The sequence below is a fragment of the Bubalus bubalis genome, chromosome 3 (assembly GCF_019923935.1).
Source record: "Bubalus bubalis isolate 160015118507 breed Murrah chromosome 3, NDDB_SH_1, whole genome shotgun sequence".
Classification (NCBI taxonomy): domain Eukaryota; kingdom Metazoa; phylum Chordata; class Mammalia; order Artiodactyla; family Bovidae; genus Bubalus; species Bubalus bubalis.
In genome coordinates, this window is record NC_059159.1 from 138114424 (window position 1) to 138133284 (window position 18861).

An 18861-nucleotide genomic window follows, 5' to 3' on the forward strand; every position below is an offset into this window, starting at 1 on the left:
GAGGAAATAAGATCCAGGTACTACCAGTGTCCAGCATGTTCCAGAGAAGAAGTAAATACTTATCAAGTGAATGAATGAACTCCAGCCCTCTAAAATCTCTATCCAATGCTCTTTCTACTACCAGAGGATCCCCACTAAGGTTGTGTCCTGCATACACTCAGAAAGTAGAGTCCATCTCACTCCTGGGCATATATCTGAACAAAAATATTATTTGAAAAGATGCATGCACCCACATACTTATAGCAGCACTATTCATAACAGTGAAGACATGGAAACAAGCTAACTGTCCATCACCAGATGAATGGATAAAGAATATGTGGTATATATGTAAATGTAATGGAATACTATTTGGCCATAAAACAGAATGAAATAATTCCATTTGCAGCAACATGGATTAACCTAGAGATTAGCATACTAAGTGAAACAGGTCAGAAAAAGAAAGACAAATACCATATGATATCACTTATATATGGAATCTGAAATATGGCACAAATGAACCTATCTACAAAACAGGCTCACATACAGAACAGACTTGTGGTGGAGGGCAGGATGGATTGGGAGTTTGAGATTAGCAGATGGGAAGTATTATATATAAGATGGATAAACAGCAAGGTTCTACTGTATAGCACAGGGAACTATATTCAGTGTCCTGTACTAAACCAGAATGGAAAAAATATGAAAAATAATTATATATATATATATATATGTATAATGAATAACCTTGCTGTACAGCAGAAATTAACAACACTGTAAATCAACTATACTTCAGTAAAATAAATTTTAGACAAAGAATGTGAAGGATGTTGAAACAATAACAACAGTGAAAAAAAGAAAGTAGAGTCCAGCCCTCATGAAAATCGGGGCCTCTGGGCAACCGCAGAACAATTCAGCAAGAGTGACACAGCATCTACCGAAGAGCTTGGCTCAAGTCTAGACTGTGCTTGGGTGGCTCACCCCGGTTTACTAGCGTGGAAGACTGAAAGTATGTAAAAGGGCATGTCACCACTGCAACTAGAGCAGATAGACCTCGCATCTATTTTAGGAATCTGGAGTTTGGGCATGAACAGGGATTTCAGAGTTTCAAAAACAAGCCCTTCATTTTATTCTTGGTGGGCTCATCAGTAAGATCTAGAGCAGCTATAGCCAAACTTATTTTTGGGGGAATATGTTTGCTCATACTTAAGAAAAAAATGAGTATTTCTAAATCAGATACATGTACAGCCATCAATTCTTTAAAAAAATATTTATTTATTTCTGGCTGTGCTGGGTCTTCGCTGCTGCGTGGAGTTTTCTCTAGTTGTGGAAGGGGGGCTGCTCTCTGGTTGCGGGCACTTGCGGTAGCTTCTCTTGTGGAGCATGGGCTTTAGGCGTGTGGGCTTCAGTAATTGTGGCTCACAGGCTTAGTTGCCCCGTGGCATGTGGGATCTTCCCAGACCACGGATTAAACCCATGTCCTTTGCATTGCAAGGTGGATTCTTAACCACTGGACCACCAGGGAAGCCCTGTGTACAGCTCTCTTGATGTATTATAACCTTTATAAAATCTACACAATAGAAATTGTCTGAGGAGGTGATAAAAGCTAAATCCCTAGAAGTCTGAATAGTCATTTCCTCCACCCCAGTGGGCCACTGGGGAAACCCATGGTCTGGGAGCAATGGCTCCAGGGCCTCCAGTTCTCCATCAGCCAAACCAAGAGGAAGGCTGCCCTACTTTGCAGATGGCATTGGGCATACATCCCAGTGGACATGCCCAATATCCAGTCTCGTGCCAACCAACCAGAGCCTCTTTGCTGAACCCTGCCCATACTGTCCCAGACCTACCTAAAAGAGTGGAACTAGCCTGTACTGCCCGACACTTTCTTTCACATAATTGGCACCAGGTCTTAACAGAAGAGGAAGGGAGGAAGGGAGATTCTATGAGCTGCTGCCTTCATGTCAGCCTGGGTATCATAAAGCGTATTTACTTAACACTCACTACCAATCCGCTAATAAAAACATGAGAAAATAGAATCCCATGCTGACTATGGAATCCAGAAAATTATAGCCTCTGTTTTCTAATGACAATGGCTAAGCAATATCTTCACTTTTCTTCTTCTTTGGTTTCTTAGAGATGGTGGTGGGAGTGTTTTCTTGTCCAAATGCCAAAGCAGAGTATCTTGCCTGTCACAGACCACACTGGCTGTCACAGCTGTGCACGCTGATGCTCTCGCCTGGCTCACATCCCAACCCTCAAGGACCGCGACCAAATTACTTCATGGGACACTTGACTGATATTTTTTTTTAACCCCAGCTGAATGAAGCCTTAAAGCAATTAATTATTAATACCTAAGTGCGGCAGCCAAGAGCCAACCTGAGCGGGAGCGGTGATGTGGGAAGCTCTGAACTGAATTGCTTTCACTAATAAGACAAAGATTCTCAGCACAAGACAATGAGTAATTAGAACTAGGCCTGGAGTGAGCTATTCTTTATTTAAGAGATTCAGCTTTAAAAATCAGAACATGATTCCCAGAGGGAGACAGCCTTCCTGCATGAAGGCTGTTTGCCCTGCAGCCTGGCTCTCTCAGGAATTCTGTTTGGTCGGCACCTCTGTCCACAGCCTTCCCACCATGGGGGCCCCGGGGAGGCGATGCTCCCAGTGGGCTGGACGTTTCTGAGGAGACATTGGGTCCTGGCAGGCTGTGACTGAATCAAACGCTCAAACCCTGCCCTGAGTATGCAGCAGCTCTTCTTACCACTCACACAAGTTCCCTACACTTACATAGAGTAAGATGTCTCTTTTGATAATTCATTTGATATGATTGAAAACTAAATGCAGTTCCCTAGTTCATGGTTCTGTTTTCACAAGAAGTCGAACTGTTTAGATGTGTTTGATGTCATGCAAGACACCGAAGCCAGGAATCTGGTAATCAGAACCTGATTGCAAACCCAGATGTACCTAGCTCTGCGACTTTGGGCAAACTGTGTCCTCTCTCGGGGTTTTCTCATCTGTAGATTCCCAAAAAAAGAGACCATGGGCTACCAGCCAGTTTGCCAACACTTGGGCTAGAACATCCTTAACATTCCTTCTAACCTCCAGAAGCTATGAAAAATATTCCTGTCTCCAAGTTCCCATTCTCATTGTGAAAGACCTCAAACCACAGTCTGGGAATTTGACCTTGACATTAGGCAAAAGAATTGAAGAATTTAGAGCTAGGAATCATTTGAGTGGTTCAGTTCAGTTCAGTTGCTCAGTCGTGTCCGACTCTTTGCGACCCCATGAATCGCAGCACGCCAGGCCTCCCGGTCCATCACCAACTCCCGGAGTTCACCCAGACTCACATCCATCGAGTCAGTGATGCCATCCAGCCATTTCATCCTCTGTCGTCCCCTTCTCCTCCTGCCCCCAATCCCTCCCAGCATCAGAGTCTTTTCCAATGAGTCAACTCTTCGCATGAGGTGGCCAAAGTACTGGAGTTTCAGCTTTAGCATCATTCCTTCCAAAGAAATCCCAGGGCTGATCTCCTTCAGAATGGACTGGTTGGATCTCCTTGCAGTCCAAGTCTTATCTTCTTGTCTTAGAGATGAAGAATATGAGGCTCCCAAAGGTGGATGAGCTGAGACCAGAGCTTGTGTTTCTCTCTGCTGCAAGGCATTAGTGCAGAAACAGAACAGCTATCCACAGCCCTGCTGTGTTTATGCCGAGGAGTGGGATATGTCTTAAAATGAACGATTTAAGGGATTTAGCCAACTACAGAACTGAGATGATGCACACACTGTTGGCATCGTATGATGTAAAAATACAAAATCCTGGCAAGATAAAAACACTTAAATTGCATCAGGAACCAAGCATTTAGCTTCCTTCCAGCAATGTAAACACTTCAAATTTCAAAGATCTCTTTCAAGTGAAATGAACTTCAGTTCAGTTCAGTTCAGTTCAGAAGCTCAGTGGTATCCAACTCTCGGCGACCTTACGAGTACGTAATTCATCAGAAGATACCAGAAACCAAAGTTCCAAAGATGACACAAACTCCAAAGAAAAGCACAAAGTGGGGAAGGTGGAAGCTTTGAAGAGCTTGCAAAAGTGAATATGCAGAGCTCGCTCAGGCTTTTATTTCTTCCCTTGAGTTACTCTCGGCATTTCCTACCCTAGAGGAGTTGCCGACCCAGACTTCTCGAGTTCAATAAATGTGATAAGGAATTCTGAAATTTGGCTCTGCAGTTATAAATAAAACCAGAAGCTGACCTCTGCTCTGCTGAGGCTCCTAGCTCCTGTGGAAGCAGGCTTGGCTGCTCTCTGCTTATTAGCAGTGGGAGACTGGGGCCATAACATGGAAAAGTTTGGGAGAGTCCAAACCTGTGCAGTGCCAAAAAGATGCTTAAAACAGTATTTTGTGTGAGTTCTAATTCATGATGTTTACCTATTTGTCCACGTTTGAATTAAATATGCTCCCAATTCATTGTTTGACCTATAGTTCAATTTATGATACATTTTCATGCTCTTATGTTTTCAACATTAAGCAAACAAAGCAGGAATTTTAAAAACTGCACACAAAGGATGACTGAAATGGCATTAAAATGGATACGGAAGAAAACTGTTAACACATTGATTGCCTCTAGGAGGTGGGACAGTCTGGGAGGTAATTTTTTTCTGCTTATTTATGCCTTTTTGTACTGTCCAGATTTTCTAGAAGATGATGAATTAATTTTATAATAAGAAAATACAAACAAACAGTAACCCCCAAACCCAATGGCAGGGACAAGAGCCTGTACTAACTTGTCTGCTATCACCATGTAGCACTAACTATAAGGGGAAAGGTGAGCCCATTGGATTTGTAAACAGTTCCTGGTGTTCGATGAAACATAAAAGAAATTTCTGATGGACAAATGCATCACTCACAGTGCACATCCTCATATACCCTAAGCCAAAAGGAAGAAATTACTTAGGACACGGTGGGAAATGGCATGGAAGAGAGACAGTAACACGCTGAGGAAATCTGTTTTAGCCCTGGCCAGGGAACTCTATAAAGGAACCAAAGAGGGAGAGGAAGTTGCATATGAGACAAGCAGGGAGGAGACCAAACTCAGTGGAAGCAGTGGAACCATGGCAGCCTTGGGCTGTTAGACATTCCAGCAGTGATGGGATTGGAACAACTGTGTAGGGTATGTGAGGCTCTGCCTGGTATGGTACAGAAAGACCTGCACATGGAGAACACAGTCGGCCCTGTGGGTCACCTTTTAAGTGTTAGGGTGGAGTGGGGTGGTCACGAGTATGGCATGCTTGATGGATGAGAACTGTACTTTTTTATATGCTCAAAATGCCTTCACAGGTTCACATATAGATTTTTTTAGAATTTCAACGGTGCCAACTTAAATCACTTATGGTTAGGGCTAAATACTATAAATAACCCTTAAAACACCCCACTTCCCCCTCTGCCCACACACAGTCACATCCATGACATATATGTGCATTTACAAACATACACAGGAACAGAGCTAAAGGGTGGCTTGGGAAATTTAGTTTTACCATCTACTTAATTCACATCTGTTCTGCGATACAGATACTTTCCTCAATCATATGCAAGTGCAGGTTTAAACCACCATCAAACCAACCACATTGCTACTCGCAAGGCACTCCTTTATGGAAACTCTGGTGTCCCCACTGTGCTTCTGTTTTGCCAGCAAGAGGGTGTCAAACATTTTCTACTCTTATTAGTTGTATCTATCAAGAAGATGAAAGCATGGTTTCCTGCCTATTGAACTATGCCAACTTGTATCATCACTCTGGTGGACAGCAATGCTGTCCCTTCTCTACCATAATCTTTTTTCCTTATGAAAAAGACACTCTACTAATAAAACATGCAAGCATTTTGCTACCTGCACTGTGGGGACCTTATTCATGTGAAAATGTCATTTTCACCTAGAAAAATTCCCACCCTGAATTTTTTCTTCTTTGGAAATTTTCATAAACTCTAAGGGGCACTTTTCAAATGGTTTGCTCTATTCATCTCAAGATTTCTACAGCACTAATCTACTGGGATCCTGTAACCAAGCAACTTTGGGGTGACACTGAAAACGTTTCTGTTGCTTAGTGATGCCTAGGAACTGATTTTGTTTTTTTCTCTACTCAGACACAGCCAGCCTCACAGCTGATCCTCCAGCTGTTGTTTGAGTGGCTGGGGTAATATGTTCTCACCCAGAACACCGCTGAGCTCATCTGGGCAACAGTGGGCAACCCCAGCTATCTTTGGGAATCTTGAAGTTCCAGGAAAAACAGAGACTGTCAGGACTTCCCTGGTGGTCCAGTGGTTAAGAATCCACCTTGCAAAGCAGGGGATACCAGTTTGATCCCTGGTCCAGGAAAATCTCACATGCCACAGAGCAACTAAGCCTGTGGGCCACAATTACTGAATGCCTGTGCTCCTCAGCATGTCTTTGCTGCTTGATTTGGCTCTTGCTGAGACATAAAAAGTGCTAAAATATCACAATACAAGGATAAAACAATTCATCACACTGTATCTGCCCAGAAATAGAGCCCATCCACAAAGGTGGAGGCACCTTTGTTGAAAGCCGTATTCTCTGCCTCTCTTCTCTTTATATATCAGAGATATTTGAATCTATTACATTATCTACTTATCCCTATGGAATATCTAAATTCCACTACCTGATACTCAAAGACAAGACACAGGAAGCAGGATATGACTCTAAAGTAGTAACTAAAATATAAAGGTATCAAGAACACAGCTATGTTTCCTGTGGGAATTATAACTTTGAATTTCACAGTACCTAAGACAATTTGCTCTCTTCTCTAGATTGGGGAGTTCTTTCTATCTGCTGGACATTGAACAATACTGTTGTTTCTATTTCTTTCCCTTTTGAGTGGATTCTATATCTTGGAAGTTACTATGATTTGCTTGGTTTCAAAACCCACAAAGATGCTCCATAAGGCAAAAGTTCTTCTAGAAAAGAGAATTTTATTAGACATTTACAGAGCTATTTTGGACTTTTCATGAGAGAGACCTATCAGTGTGACTTTACAGCTGGTAAAAGAATTTCTATAAAGTCACACTGATAGGTCTCTCTCATGAAAAGTCCAAAATAGCTCTATAAATATCTAATAAATGAAAACCCACTCCAGTACCCTTGCCTGGAAAATCCCATGGACAGAGGAGCCAAGTAGACTACAGTCCATGGGGTGGCAAAGAGTCGGACATGATTTCACTTTCACTTTTCATAATGCATGTCTCTTGTACACACAGTTGTAATGTTAATAACAAGGTTAGTATTTAGCAATGGAACTTCACTATAGAAAATGAAGCAAAATGGAAGTTTCTAATTAAATGTAATTAAGGGTCCAGGGGAAAGCTTACCCAAGCTCCCCCTTACATCTGGGGCATTCTGATGGCATCAATAGTCTGGTTTCAATACTCTCCATGGTAACTGCTCTTCCAGCCTTTATTCCCATCTAGACTTCCATGTCTACAGATGACGCAAAATCACAATCCCAAGCTTGGATTATCTTTTCTCCCCTCCTCTTCTCCATTAGCCACATCTTCCTTCATTCAATCTTAAGCTAATCCTGATGTCCAGAAAAAGTGATTTCCACTCCAAACAATTTTCCAGGCATATAGGAGGAAGCCCAGAAAAATCACTGGTGATCAGAAACAAAAGCTGCTTTTATTGTGCTTTGGGAAACATACAAAGACAGAGAAGGCACAGAAAAATGTAGACCAGCAACCTGGATCCAGGGACCCTTGGGCTAAGAATATTAATTTAGCACAGAGCTTACAGAGTAAATTGTTGAGACAGAGCATAAAGGCCATTATAACAAATCAGTTCAGTTCAGTTCAGTCACTCAGTCGTGTCTGACTCTTTGTGACCCCATGAATTGCAGCATGCCAGGCCTCCCTGCCATCACCAACTCCCAGAGTTCACTCAAACACACATCCATCGAGTTGGTAATGCCATCCACCCATCTCATCCTCTGTCATCCCCTTCTCCTCCTGTCCCCAATCCCTCCCAGCATCAGAGTCTTTTCCAATGAGTCAACTCTTCGCATGAAGTGGCCAAAGTACTGGAGTTTCAGCTTTAGCATCATTCCTTCCAAAGAGAGGAGCTACCTCACGTCTGAGGTCAGGGGTGGCATCCCAGAGTGCCGGGCTGCAACGGTGCAGGAGTGGCCGAGAGGAGCTACCCCACGTCCGAGGTCAGGGGTGGCGGCTGGGAGGAGCTACTCCATGTCCAAGAAGCGATGGCTGTGCAGGCACAGGAGGGCTGAGAGGAGCCACTCCACGTTCAAGGTCAGGAGGGGCAGCGGTGAGGAGATACCCCTCGTCCAAGGTAAGGAGCAGTGGCTGCCCTTTGCTGGAGCAGCCATGAAGAGATACCCCATGTCCAAGGTAAGAGAAACCCAAGTAAGATGGTAAGTGTTGCGAGAGGGCATCAGAGGGCAGACACACTGAAACCATAATCACAGAAAACTAGTCAATCTAATCACATGGACCACAGCCTTGTCTAACTCAATGAAACTAAGCCATGCCCGTGGGGCAACCCAAGATGGGCGGTCATGGTGGAGAGGTCTGACAGAAAGTGGCCCACTGGAGAAGGGAATGGCAAACCACTTCAGTATTCTTGTCTTGAGAACCCCATGAACAGTATAAAAGGCCAAAAGATAGGATACTGAAAGAGGAACTCCCCAGGTCGGTAGGTGCCCAATATGCTACTGGAGATCAGTGGAGAAATAACTCCAGAAAGAATGAAGGGATGGAGCCAAAGCAAAAACAATACCCAGTTGTGGATGTGACTGGTGATAGAAGCAAGGTCCGAGGCTGTAAAGAGCAATATTGCATAGGAACCTGGAATGTTAGGTCCATGAATCAAGGCAAATTGGAAGTGGTCAAACAGGAAACAGCGAGGGTGAACGTCGACATTCTAGGAATCAGCGAACTAAAATGGACTGGAATGGGTGCATTTAACTCAGATGACCATTATATCTACTACTGTGGGCATGAATCGCTTAGAAGAAATGGAGTAGCCATCATGGTCAACAAGAGAGTCCGAAATGCAGTACTTGGATGCAATCTCAAAAACGACAGAATGATCTCTGTTTGTTTCCAAGGCAAACCATTCAATATCACAGTAATCCAAGTCTATCCCCCAACCAGTAACGCTGAAGAAGCTGAAGTTGAATGGTTCGATGAAGACCAGTTTTAGAACTAACACCCAAAAAAGATGTCCTTTTCATTATAGGGCACTGGAATGCAAAAGTAGGAAGTCAAGAAACACCTGGAGTAACAGGCAAATTTGGCCTTGGAATATGGAATGAAGCAGGGCAAAGGTTAATAGAGTTTTGCCAAGAGAACGCACTGGTCATAGCAAACACCCTCTTCCAACAACACAAGAGAAGACTCTACACATGGACATCATCAGATGGTCAACACTGACATCAGATTGATTATATTCTTTGCAGCCAAAGATGGAGAAGCTCTATACAGTTAGTAAAAATAAGACCGGGAGCTGACTGTGGCTCAGATCATGAACTCCTTATTGCCAAATTATAACAAATGGTTCTCGTTATTATCATGCTATGTCCAAGACGGGGATAGAGATGTCTCCGGATGCCACCATCCTTTGTATTTTGTACATTTTCCTTTACTCATGGAATTTGTGGCATCCATTTGCCCAGTTCTGCTTCCAACCCTGAAAATTCCTTTCAGGGAAAGAGTTACTAAAATCCCTTACACTTCAGTATGAATCAGTTGCTATGACCTCCTCCATGGATATTTGCTTGCCAGTTCAGTTCAGTTGCTCAGTCGTGTCCGACTCTTTGAGACCCCATGAACCGCAGCACGGCAGGCCTCCCTGTCCATCACCAACTCCCAGAGTTGACCCAAACCCATGTCCATCAAGTCAGTGATGCCATCCAACCATCTCATCCTCTGTCATCCCCTTCTCCTCCTGCCCTCCATCTTTCCCAGCATCAGGGTCTTTTCCAGTGAGTTAGCTCTTCACATCAGGTGGCCAAAGTATTGGAGGTTCAGTTTCAACATCAGTCCTTCCAATGAACACCGAGGACTGATCTCCTTTAGGATGGACTGGGTGGATCTCCTTGCAGTCCAAGGGACTCTCAAGAGTCTTCTCCAACACCACAGTTCAAAAGCATCAATTCTTTGGCGCTCAGCCTTCTTCACAGTCCAACTCTCACATCCATACATGACCACTGGAAAAACCATAGCCTTGACTAGACGGACCTTTGTTGGCAAAGTAATGTCTCTGTTTTTTAATATGTTGTCTAGGTTGGTCATATGCCAAGTCATGTTCTTATTATTGGCTGAAGAATTTCCCCCTAAGGAAGGGACTCTTGAATTAAAACTGCAGGTGAAGCTCATCTCTTGGGGACAGAATGACCCGCCCTCTTGAAATTGCCCAGTATCCAGATTTTAAATGTCATCATAAAGTTAAGGAAAAGCCTGTTATGTTAGGGTTCATGGTTCTAATAATGTTATATGAATTTTTTAAAATTTACTTTGAAATTAATGAGAGTGAAATTTGCCTCACCAGGTGTGTGCAGCAAGCAGTGTGGTAAGATTCTTCCCTGAAGTAAGTAAAGCCCTTAAAAAAAAAAAAAAAACCTAGAAGCACGTATATTATATCATTTACAAATATAACAACTTTGGGGCTGAAATGGACCTTTATATTTTAGCTTGTATTAACACTGTCAGACAGGGCCCCGTGGAAAAGGCAGAAAGGGGATGACTAGTGTAGAGATATTTATGAAGAATTTTTTATAACCACTAATATAACTCTGATTATAGCCAAGAAAATGCCAGTATAACTTTATGGAAGGATGGAGATGGTAGCCATTAGCCATGTGTGGCTACTGAGGACTGGAAATCTAGCTAATATGGCTGAGGAGCTGAATTTTTTATTTTAAGTAATTTTAAGTTATTTTTAAATAGCTACACATGGGTGCTTGTATATGTGCTCAGTCACATCTGACTCTTTGTGGTCCCATGGACTGTAACTCACTGGGCTCCTCTGTCCATGGAACTTTCCAGGCAAGAATACTGGAGTGAGTTGCCATTTCCTACTCCAGAGGATCTTCCTGACCCAGGGATTGAACCTGTGTCTCCTGCATCTCCTGCATTGGCAGGCGGATTCTTTGCCACTAGCACCACCTGGGAAGCCACGCGTGGATAATGGCTACCATATTGGATACAGGTCTAACACCACTACTTCTTTAACATGTAACTTTAGGAATGCTTTGTACTAGTGAACTCTCTCTGGGAGAAACTGATAGAACTCTCAGGATAACACAGCCTTCCAGATGTGAACAGTTTACTTACTAAAAACACAGTTTATGACTCACTTTGACCTCCGCGCCAACAAATTACCCAAGGTGCCCAGGATCGATGCCTCCCTCATTCCTCCAGGGTAAGCCTGCAATTGCCGGCCTTTGGAAAGAAGCGTACTTACCCTCACCTGGTGGAAGTTCCTCTTCCTGCTCGCTGGGGGAAGGCAGCAAGGGTTGCAGGGGCTCCATGTTAATGATGAGCTGCTTGTTCAAGGAGTGGGAGCTGCGGCTCTGAGAAATATTTGTTCTGAAAACAGATACAAGCCAGAGGGAACTGGTTTCCATCAGGAACACTGGCCCCTCCGTCTCAGTTGACTACCCAAGCCGGGCCCTGCCTCTAGGCTCACATGGTGCATTAGGCCAGTGGTAAAGATGACACACAGCCCTTTTTATCCTTAAGGCCCTGACATGTCTTCTAATGTCCATGTGAGCCAATGCAACACAGTGAAAGAAAATATCTTTCCCCATATGTCCTCAGACTTGGACATGCTGTGCAACAAGACAAGGCATTGAAAAAAGACATGGGAATCAGAAATACACAAGAGAAGGTATCACCGAACTAGATATGCAGAAAAGTGAATGGAGGGCATGGCTCAAAGTAATTTAACAACCACCAAAACCCACAAAAACAAAAACTCTGCCCAGAAGATGGCACAGGCCATCTACAGCTGAGAGTTATTTTGGTGTTGCTGGATGTCCAACATCTACTATCGATATTTAATATTCCCACTCAAATTCACACCCTACTCACTAAGCAGCCACAGAATGCAGCTCCACTTTCTCCTTTTGAAAGGAGAACATGTATGTTGGTAGCTGCAACAGGGAGCAGATGGCAAGGAAACTGTGCAGGTTGTCTCATCAAAACTACTGGAGGACAGCCAGGCAGCCCATTTACACTGTCTGCCCTGACAAAGAGGTGGGTGCCTCTGCTGGGTGTTTCAGCACTCTTCCCATCTCCATATTTCCTGTCCAAACTAACACCAACCCATCCTTCAAAGATGATGTCAAATGCCTCCTTCTTGAAGCCCTCCTGGATTGCCTTCACCACTAACTCCCTCTCCCCCTTTCTTCTCACTCTAGTGTCCCTTCTTTCACAGCTCAAATTTGTTGTATTTGTTGCCCTGTAATTATTGGTGTATTAATCAGCCCCACCTTTTCTAAGGCAGAGACTGACCTATCCATTCTCATGTGCCTTTTAGCACTTCTCTTGCCATCTTGTTAAGGGGTGCTCAGTTTGAAACTGAAGTAAACTTAGCATTAAGTTGGCCTTTCAGACTGGCATGGGTGTTCTCCAGGCTAGTTGATGGGATTGCCTTAATAGCCTAGGCATTTCTGTTAGGCATCAGGGCCAGACAGAGAAGAAGCTGGTAGCATCTAGAGTTAAAAGCTGCCACTGGTTGAAAAGGAAATTTATAAGGACTTGCTTAACCATGGAGTTCTTGTCTTCATTATCTCATTCTACAATCCTTTATTTTGCAGCTGATATGTATGTATCATTCTGGGGAACCATGGTCCTCATCCTAAACTATTCACTCCTCAGAACCATGATTTTCAAACTTTTTGCACCAAGACTCACATTACAGAAATATATTTGATATCATCTCTGCACACACACCAGGCCAGGTGGCGCTAGTGGTTGAAGAACCTGCCTGCCAATGCAGAAGACATAACAGATGCAGGTTTGATCCCTGGGTTGGGAAGATTCCCTAGAGATGGGCATGGCAACCCCCTCCAGTATTCTTGCCTGGAGAATCCCATGGACAGAGGAGCCTGGTGGGCTACAGTCCAAAGGGTCACAAAGAGTCAGACGCTACTGAAGCTACTTAGCACACATGCACGCTCTACACACACATACACACACAGATACAGGAAGACATAGCTAAAGTGTTTCTTGTGACAGCAGCAATATTGCTATGTGTGAGACTCTATGTTTTACTTTCCATCCTACTTCATTTTGTTTAAAGCCCTGCTCTTGACCACTGTTTTCACTCCATGACTCCGTAGTGTGCTACAGCCACGACTCCTTCCGTGTGCTACACAGAAAAGCACACATCTCATGGGAGACGGCCAAGGGTCCAGGGGAGCAGCAGAAAGGGGCACCTGATCCTGCTGTGAGTGAGGGGAGAGCCAGGAAAGACCTTCCAGGGAAGCTAATGTCTGATAAGTCCTGGCAGGTGTAGTGGTCTATAGGAAAAGGAGGGGAAGCAGGGATTCCTCACAGGGGAAGAAAGGAAGGGAGGAGTAAGAGGGAGATTAAAATCACTAGGAGTGAAGGCTTCTTTTATTGTAGAAGGGTTCTTTTTTTTTCTTTTTTTGAGATTTTCATGGGATTTCTATCAGCCCTGTGGCTTTCATGATTGCAGTCTTAGTTCTGCAAAGCACATGCTGTGTGTGCAGACTAGTTTTCTGACCTCTGAAAAGCCCATTTTCCATTCTTGCACAAACTAATTCTGAATCATCCATCTCGGAACACGCATGCCAGCTGAACTGACAAAGGTTCTCCTCCTCCAGAAATCACACTGTAGATCACAACCAGGAGGGACCCACAGCGAGCCTTTAGGGAGGCTCTTCTTTTCCCTATCGGGTGAGTGTCTGTGCTGTGGCCCCCACTCTCAGAGGCCACCTGCCAGCAGACTCTGCCAAAGTGCCAGACCTGCTTTGCAGCCTACTCATGAGCATTCTCCATAGAACAGTTTCTGAGTGAAACTGCTGTAAGGATTCTATTGAGAAGAAAAGTTTCCTTCGGGAACTGAAAGTGTGTTCTAAGAGTGGCTTCAAAAAATGATGGCATAATATCGAGCAACAAATACAAGGTTTGTGGAGTTAAGGCCACCACTCCTTGGAACAAAAGGAAGTGCTGGCCTGTGAGCAAAAGCTCCATCTGAAGAGACTTCAATGTGAACGTGTCTTTCAGATTCTAGCATCCCATTTTTGGATGAGCAGTGATAATAATATCACCACCTCATTTTTATTGCACTTCATAATTTTAATGCCCATAAGAAAACCTAGAAGCTGGGGAGGGATACATGAATCTCATTGTATAGATGAACAAACTGATGATCTGAGACACTGACTTATGCAGGACATATACCACAGCAACAAAGCCAAGATAAGACCCATTCATGACTCCTCGCTTGTTGCTCATTTCAGGTATGAGTGCTGTTTTTGGGAATCCCTTGGTGGAGGCTCTATGCCCAGGTGGTTTAAGGAGTCGAATCTGAACTCTGAGCTACAGCCCTCTACTTCACTGGGCCTTGGAATGGGCAGGTAATTCTCACCAAGTAGCCAGCTGAGAGAGTTTCAGTTGAGGATCTTGTCATCAGCAAAGATCAGTGAGCTAACATGATAGTGAGCATCTTCTCTTTTTGAAAAAACAGAAAAATCCCAAGACAGTGTTTTCAGTCTGCATCTGTTTCTCTATGTCACATACATATCAACAGAAGCAGAAGTCCAAGAACTGGCTACACTTTGAAAAGGAGAATCTCAAGAGAGAGGGAAGAAAGCTAAGTGAAGTCTTGTCATTTTTCTAGATGAGCAGAGCTCCTTGAGCACTGCCAGAGAAAGAGCTCACTACTATACTCTCACTTTGGACAGCCACTGCAAAGATGTCAAAACAATTCGAAAATACGATAATTGTTCCAGAGAAACAACTTCCTGCCCTGCAGCCAGCTACTGGGAAGGAACAAGAAGTAGCTGCTGAAAGTGGCACACGTCACCCTGGCTCCGACCACAGTGCTACTTCTTGGGAGGGCGAGGTCCCCAAGGCAGCACCACGGACAGATCTCAAGTCTCAGAAAATTAGAGGTAAAGCTGTCATCCCACACTCCCAGTGCATACATTCATTCAACAAATGTCTACTGACCTCCTACTTTGACCAAGCATTGTGTAAAGTGGTGGGTAAGATGGAGGTAACCAAGATAGACCCAAGCCTTGTCCTCCCAGAGCGTACTTTGGATCATTACTTTAAACAAGTTCTTCCTTATGATGTCAGAGGTTTGAGAGATACTGCCAAAGAACTGAGGGCCAGAGAGGCCTCCTTTCACAAGCATGTGAGAGAAGGGAGTGGAAGAGCGAGAAAGAGATGCTAATCAGTGCTGAAAGGGCCTATAGAGCCTTGGTTCCAGTAATATTCTGGGAGATTTTAGGAGATTCTAGAAAAGAAAAACTATAAATTGAATCGATGGATGCCTCATTTCTCATCTGCCCTGGTGGCTCAGTCCACTCCAGGAAAAGCTTTTCACTAGGGTGAATCTGCACCCTCCACCACCTCCACCACCAGTAATCTAGAGTCTGGCTATTCAAAAGTGCAAACCATGAACTAGCCACATCGCCATCATCTGGGAGCACATTAGAAATGCCAGATTCAGGAATCAGAATCTGATTTTAACAGGAACCCTAGATGATCCCTGTGCAAGGTACGATTTAAGAAGCCTTGATCTAGGAAGGCTTGATTCTCACAAATGATGCAAACGTAAATTTAAAATGTAAATGTTTTAAGATATTCTTTCCTGATCTCATTAACCCTCTGTAGACAGTAACTATGGGCTTTTGGAAAACCTTGCATGTTTGGAATAGGTCTTTCTGAAAGTATACTGTTAAAAACATTTTCCTACTCTGTGTTTGTGCCTTCAAGGGGGTTCCCCAGAATCGAGTATTTCTTTTAAGATCAAACACTCATGCTTTCAAGCTAGAGGAATAAAACCCAAGCTGAGCCCCTGAGGTAGGTTTGCCCCCCAGCTTCTAGGAGAATGCAGGGGCTTTCTAGGCAGCAGATACTACAGAGAGAAGAGCACAGGACTCAGGGGCACAACACTGGAGTTCTAGGCTTACTTGTGCCACCAAAATATTTATGATCTCAGACAAATCACTTAACTTCTCCAAGACTCAAGTTCCCTTATCTGTAAAATAGAAACATTGAACCAGGTGATCCCTGAGGTCTTTCTAGACCAAAGAATCTGGAAACATTCCAATGATATGTCGTATTATTTCTTCTTTTTTTTGTTTCTGCTTCACTGAGTAACCACAATTGGAGGCAGAGGAGGAGCTATAAAAAGGCTATTTAAAAAAAAATGACCATTGTCATTAACAGGTAAACTCTAAGACTTTCACAGGCATTGCTCCAAGGGGTCCCAGCCGGGGCGCCCCTGATTACCTCGCTCTACAGTTTTCTCCTACTTTAAGAAGCAGGAGAGACTGCTTTGCAGGCTTGCATGTGACAGCTTCCCATTTGTTGTTCAGTCGCTAAGTTGTGTCTGACTCTTTGCGACCCCATGGACTGTAGCACTCCAGGCTTCCCTATCTCACAAAACGTGGTTCCCTGCAATGGCAAACCACTTCAATATTCTTGCCTTGAGAACACCATGAACAGTATGAAAAGCTTCCCACTGGATCACCCCAAACCAAGAACGAATTATTCTCTGTACACATCTGCACAAGATTTCATTCTGACTGCAGTTTTGTTCGCCTGTGTGGGTGCCCACGCTGGCTGGCTTAGCTACACTTCTGAGAGACTGTGGCCTCCTCTTGCCTGACAGCCCCAAGGACCAGGTGAGAGGTACCCAGCTCACTGGATCACCCTGGAGATAGAGGAGGCTGAGCAAAAAATCTGAGCCTAAGGGAGAATCCAAGTTCAAAGGTGGGGAAGGAAGGACTGGTGCCCAGCAGTGTATGAAAACTTCCTAAAGAATATATCTTATGATGATCTTGCCTTCAAAAGGAGGAAAATCAGGATGACAATGTCCAGCTTTAGATATGGAGCATGCTTGAAGTTTAGGATGTACAATGATCTGTGTAAACTGTGGTGATAAGAGGTCCAGCATGGTTAAGAGAATATTATTCCTCAGAATTACATATATTGCCATGTTAACAGAGAAGCACACCCTTGTCCTGATAATGACTAAGTTCATTCCTCTGAGTGGCTTTGGGGAATTAAAGGTCTGATGAGCGATGGGCACCCTACCCCCTCATGTGAAATAGTCTAGGAGGAGTTGGGTCAGTGGGAACTGGTCACGAGTGATGAACAGATACAAGGGCAGAGAGCATTTCTAAGATGACAGGATGACAGACTCAGTCAGGAGACAGCCTCACATACTTCCTGCTTGTTCACATAATACTCCAGGCCAAATCAGGGCAATGACTCCCTGCAGAGCCGGTAACTCAGAATGGAGCCCCGGGCAGACCTGTCTGAGTGGGACCTGGGGGATGATGGGAGTGCCTTGAACTGGGGCTGAAAACAACATAGGGCCAGGCAGCTAGTGCCCTTGCTCCCTTCATTATTTTAGTGGATTTGGCGAAGTCTGCCTTGAAACCCTCCTGTCCACCCAGAAACCTCCCAGAGCCCTGGGACCACCCTACTCACCTGTGCACCTCTGGGGGTTCTCTCTGGATTTTGGAGCTGGCTTCCACCACCTCTTTGGCAACTTTACCGCTGCAGAAAAGACAGAAACACAGCATCTGTGCACAGATGCTCAGAGTGGAAGGAGACGGGTGTGTGCACTTTTTTTTTTTAAACTTCACAGTGATCTGACCCAACTCTAAGAATCCATGCCTTCCACTCCTCCATGAAGGGATATCACTACAGAGTTTGAGAGATCCTGTGGGCATAAGAGATGAGTGGAAAGGGAGCCCCCAAACTGGGGTATGGGCCAAAGTGCACTGATTTACAAGTATCAATACCATATTCCAACATCCAAGGCTGTGCCCAGCCCCACCCCATCATCAAAGTGGAACCATAAGTACCCACCTATATCGAAATCTACTTCCTTTAAAAAATATCTTGCTGCTTGACACTGTCTTGATCTGACTGGATTTTGCATACCTGTAAGGAAAAGCAGAGCAGAGGTGGTATGCCACTGCAAAGTCCAAGCGGAACATGCTGTAACGTGTGGTAATCAGATATTTCTGACTGCCAAGAAAGAGATACGTTATACTGTTATCTCTCTCTCACACACACACTCATACTCACACACACACACTCATACTCACACACACACACACCTGAAAGAAATGTTTTCACCCTGTATGTTGCAATCTGGTCTTTTCTATGTGATCTCTTTTCATTACTGTATACGCTGTTGGTGACCCACACATTTGGTATCATAATCTATTACCAGGTCATGATCTGCAAAAAGGACCAGGAAATATTGATGATCAGCAGGGATTCTTTCCCAGTTTCTGTTGCAGTGACAGGAAGAGAGTGGGCTCAGGCAGAGGGCATCATTACATTTTTTTGCTGGGCAGACTTTCTTGCCTGGAGCTCTGCAGCACTGCAGCAGAAAGCAGTTCCCTGGTAACACAGGTCACTCCCCATGTCACATAGAACTCACCTACTGTGTATTTTCTGGGAGATGGCACAGGGGCCTATGTCACCATGGACATGATCCCTGGTTTCTGAGTATTAACATGGGTTAAGTCACCATGACCCAGTGCCCTTTAAAAGAAACCACACCGGTCGATGACTAAGATACATGAGGAGCAGAAGCCCAGCCAAGCCCTGATTCAGCACCTCTGAGCCCTTCCCGTAAATACGAGCAA

The 18861-nt window shown here is 44.2% G+C and overlaps 1 protein-coding gene across 14 annotated transcripts in view; it reads right to left on the bottom strand.

Annotated features, from left to right (window-relative positions):
* FRMD3 (FERM domain containing 3) overlaps positions 1 to 18861 on the bottom strand; it is a 380275-nt gene that overhangs the window by 56303 nt on the left and 305111 nt on the right. For 13 of the 14 annotated variants that reach the window (XM_044940217.2, XM_044940218.2, XM_044940224.2 and 10 more), the window contains 3 exons: positions 18071 to 18145; positions 17687 to 17755; positions 11451 to 11575 (listed from right to left, as the gene is read on the bottom strand). In XM_044940217.2, coding sequence (XP_044796152.1) covers positions 11451 to 11575; positions 17687 to 17755; positions 18071 to 18145 — 269 coding nt within the window. The remainder of the gene's footprint in view (positions 1 to 11450; positions 11576 to 17686; positions 17756 to 18070; positions 18146 to 18861) is intronic. The other variant, XM_025281939.3, reaches the window with a different exon arrangement.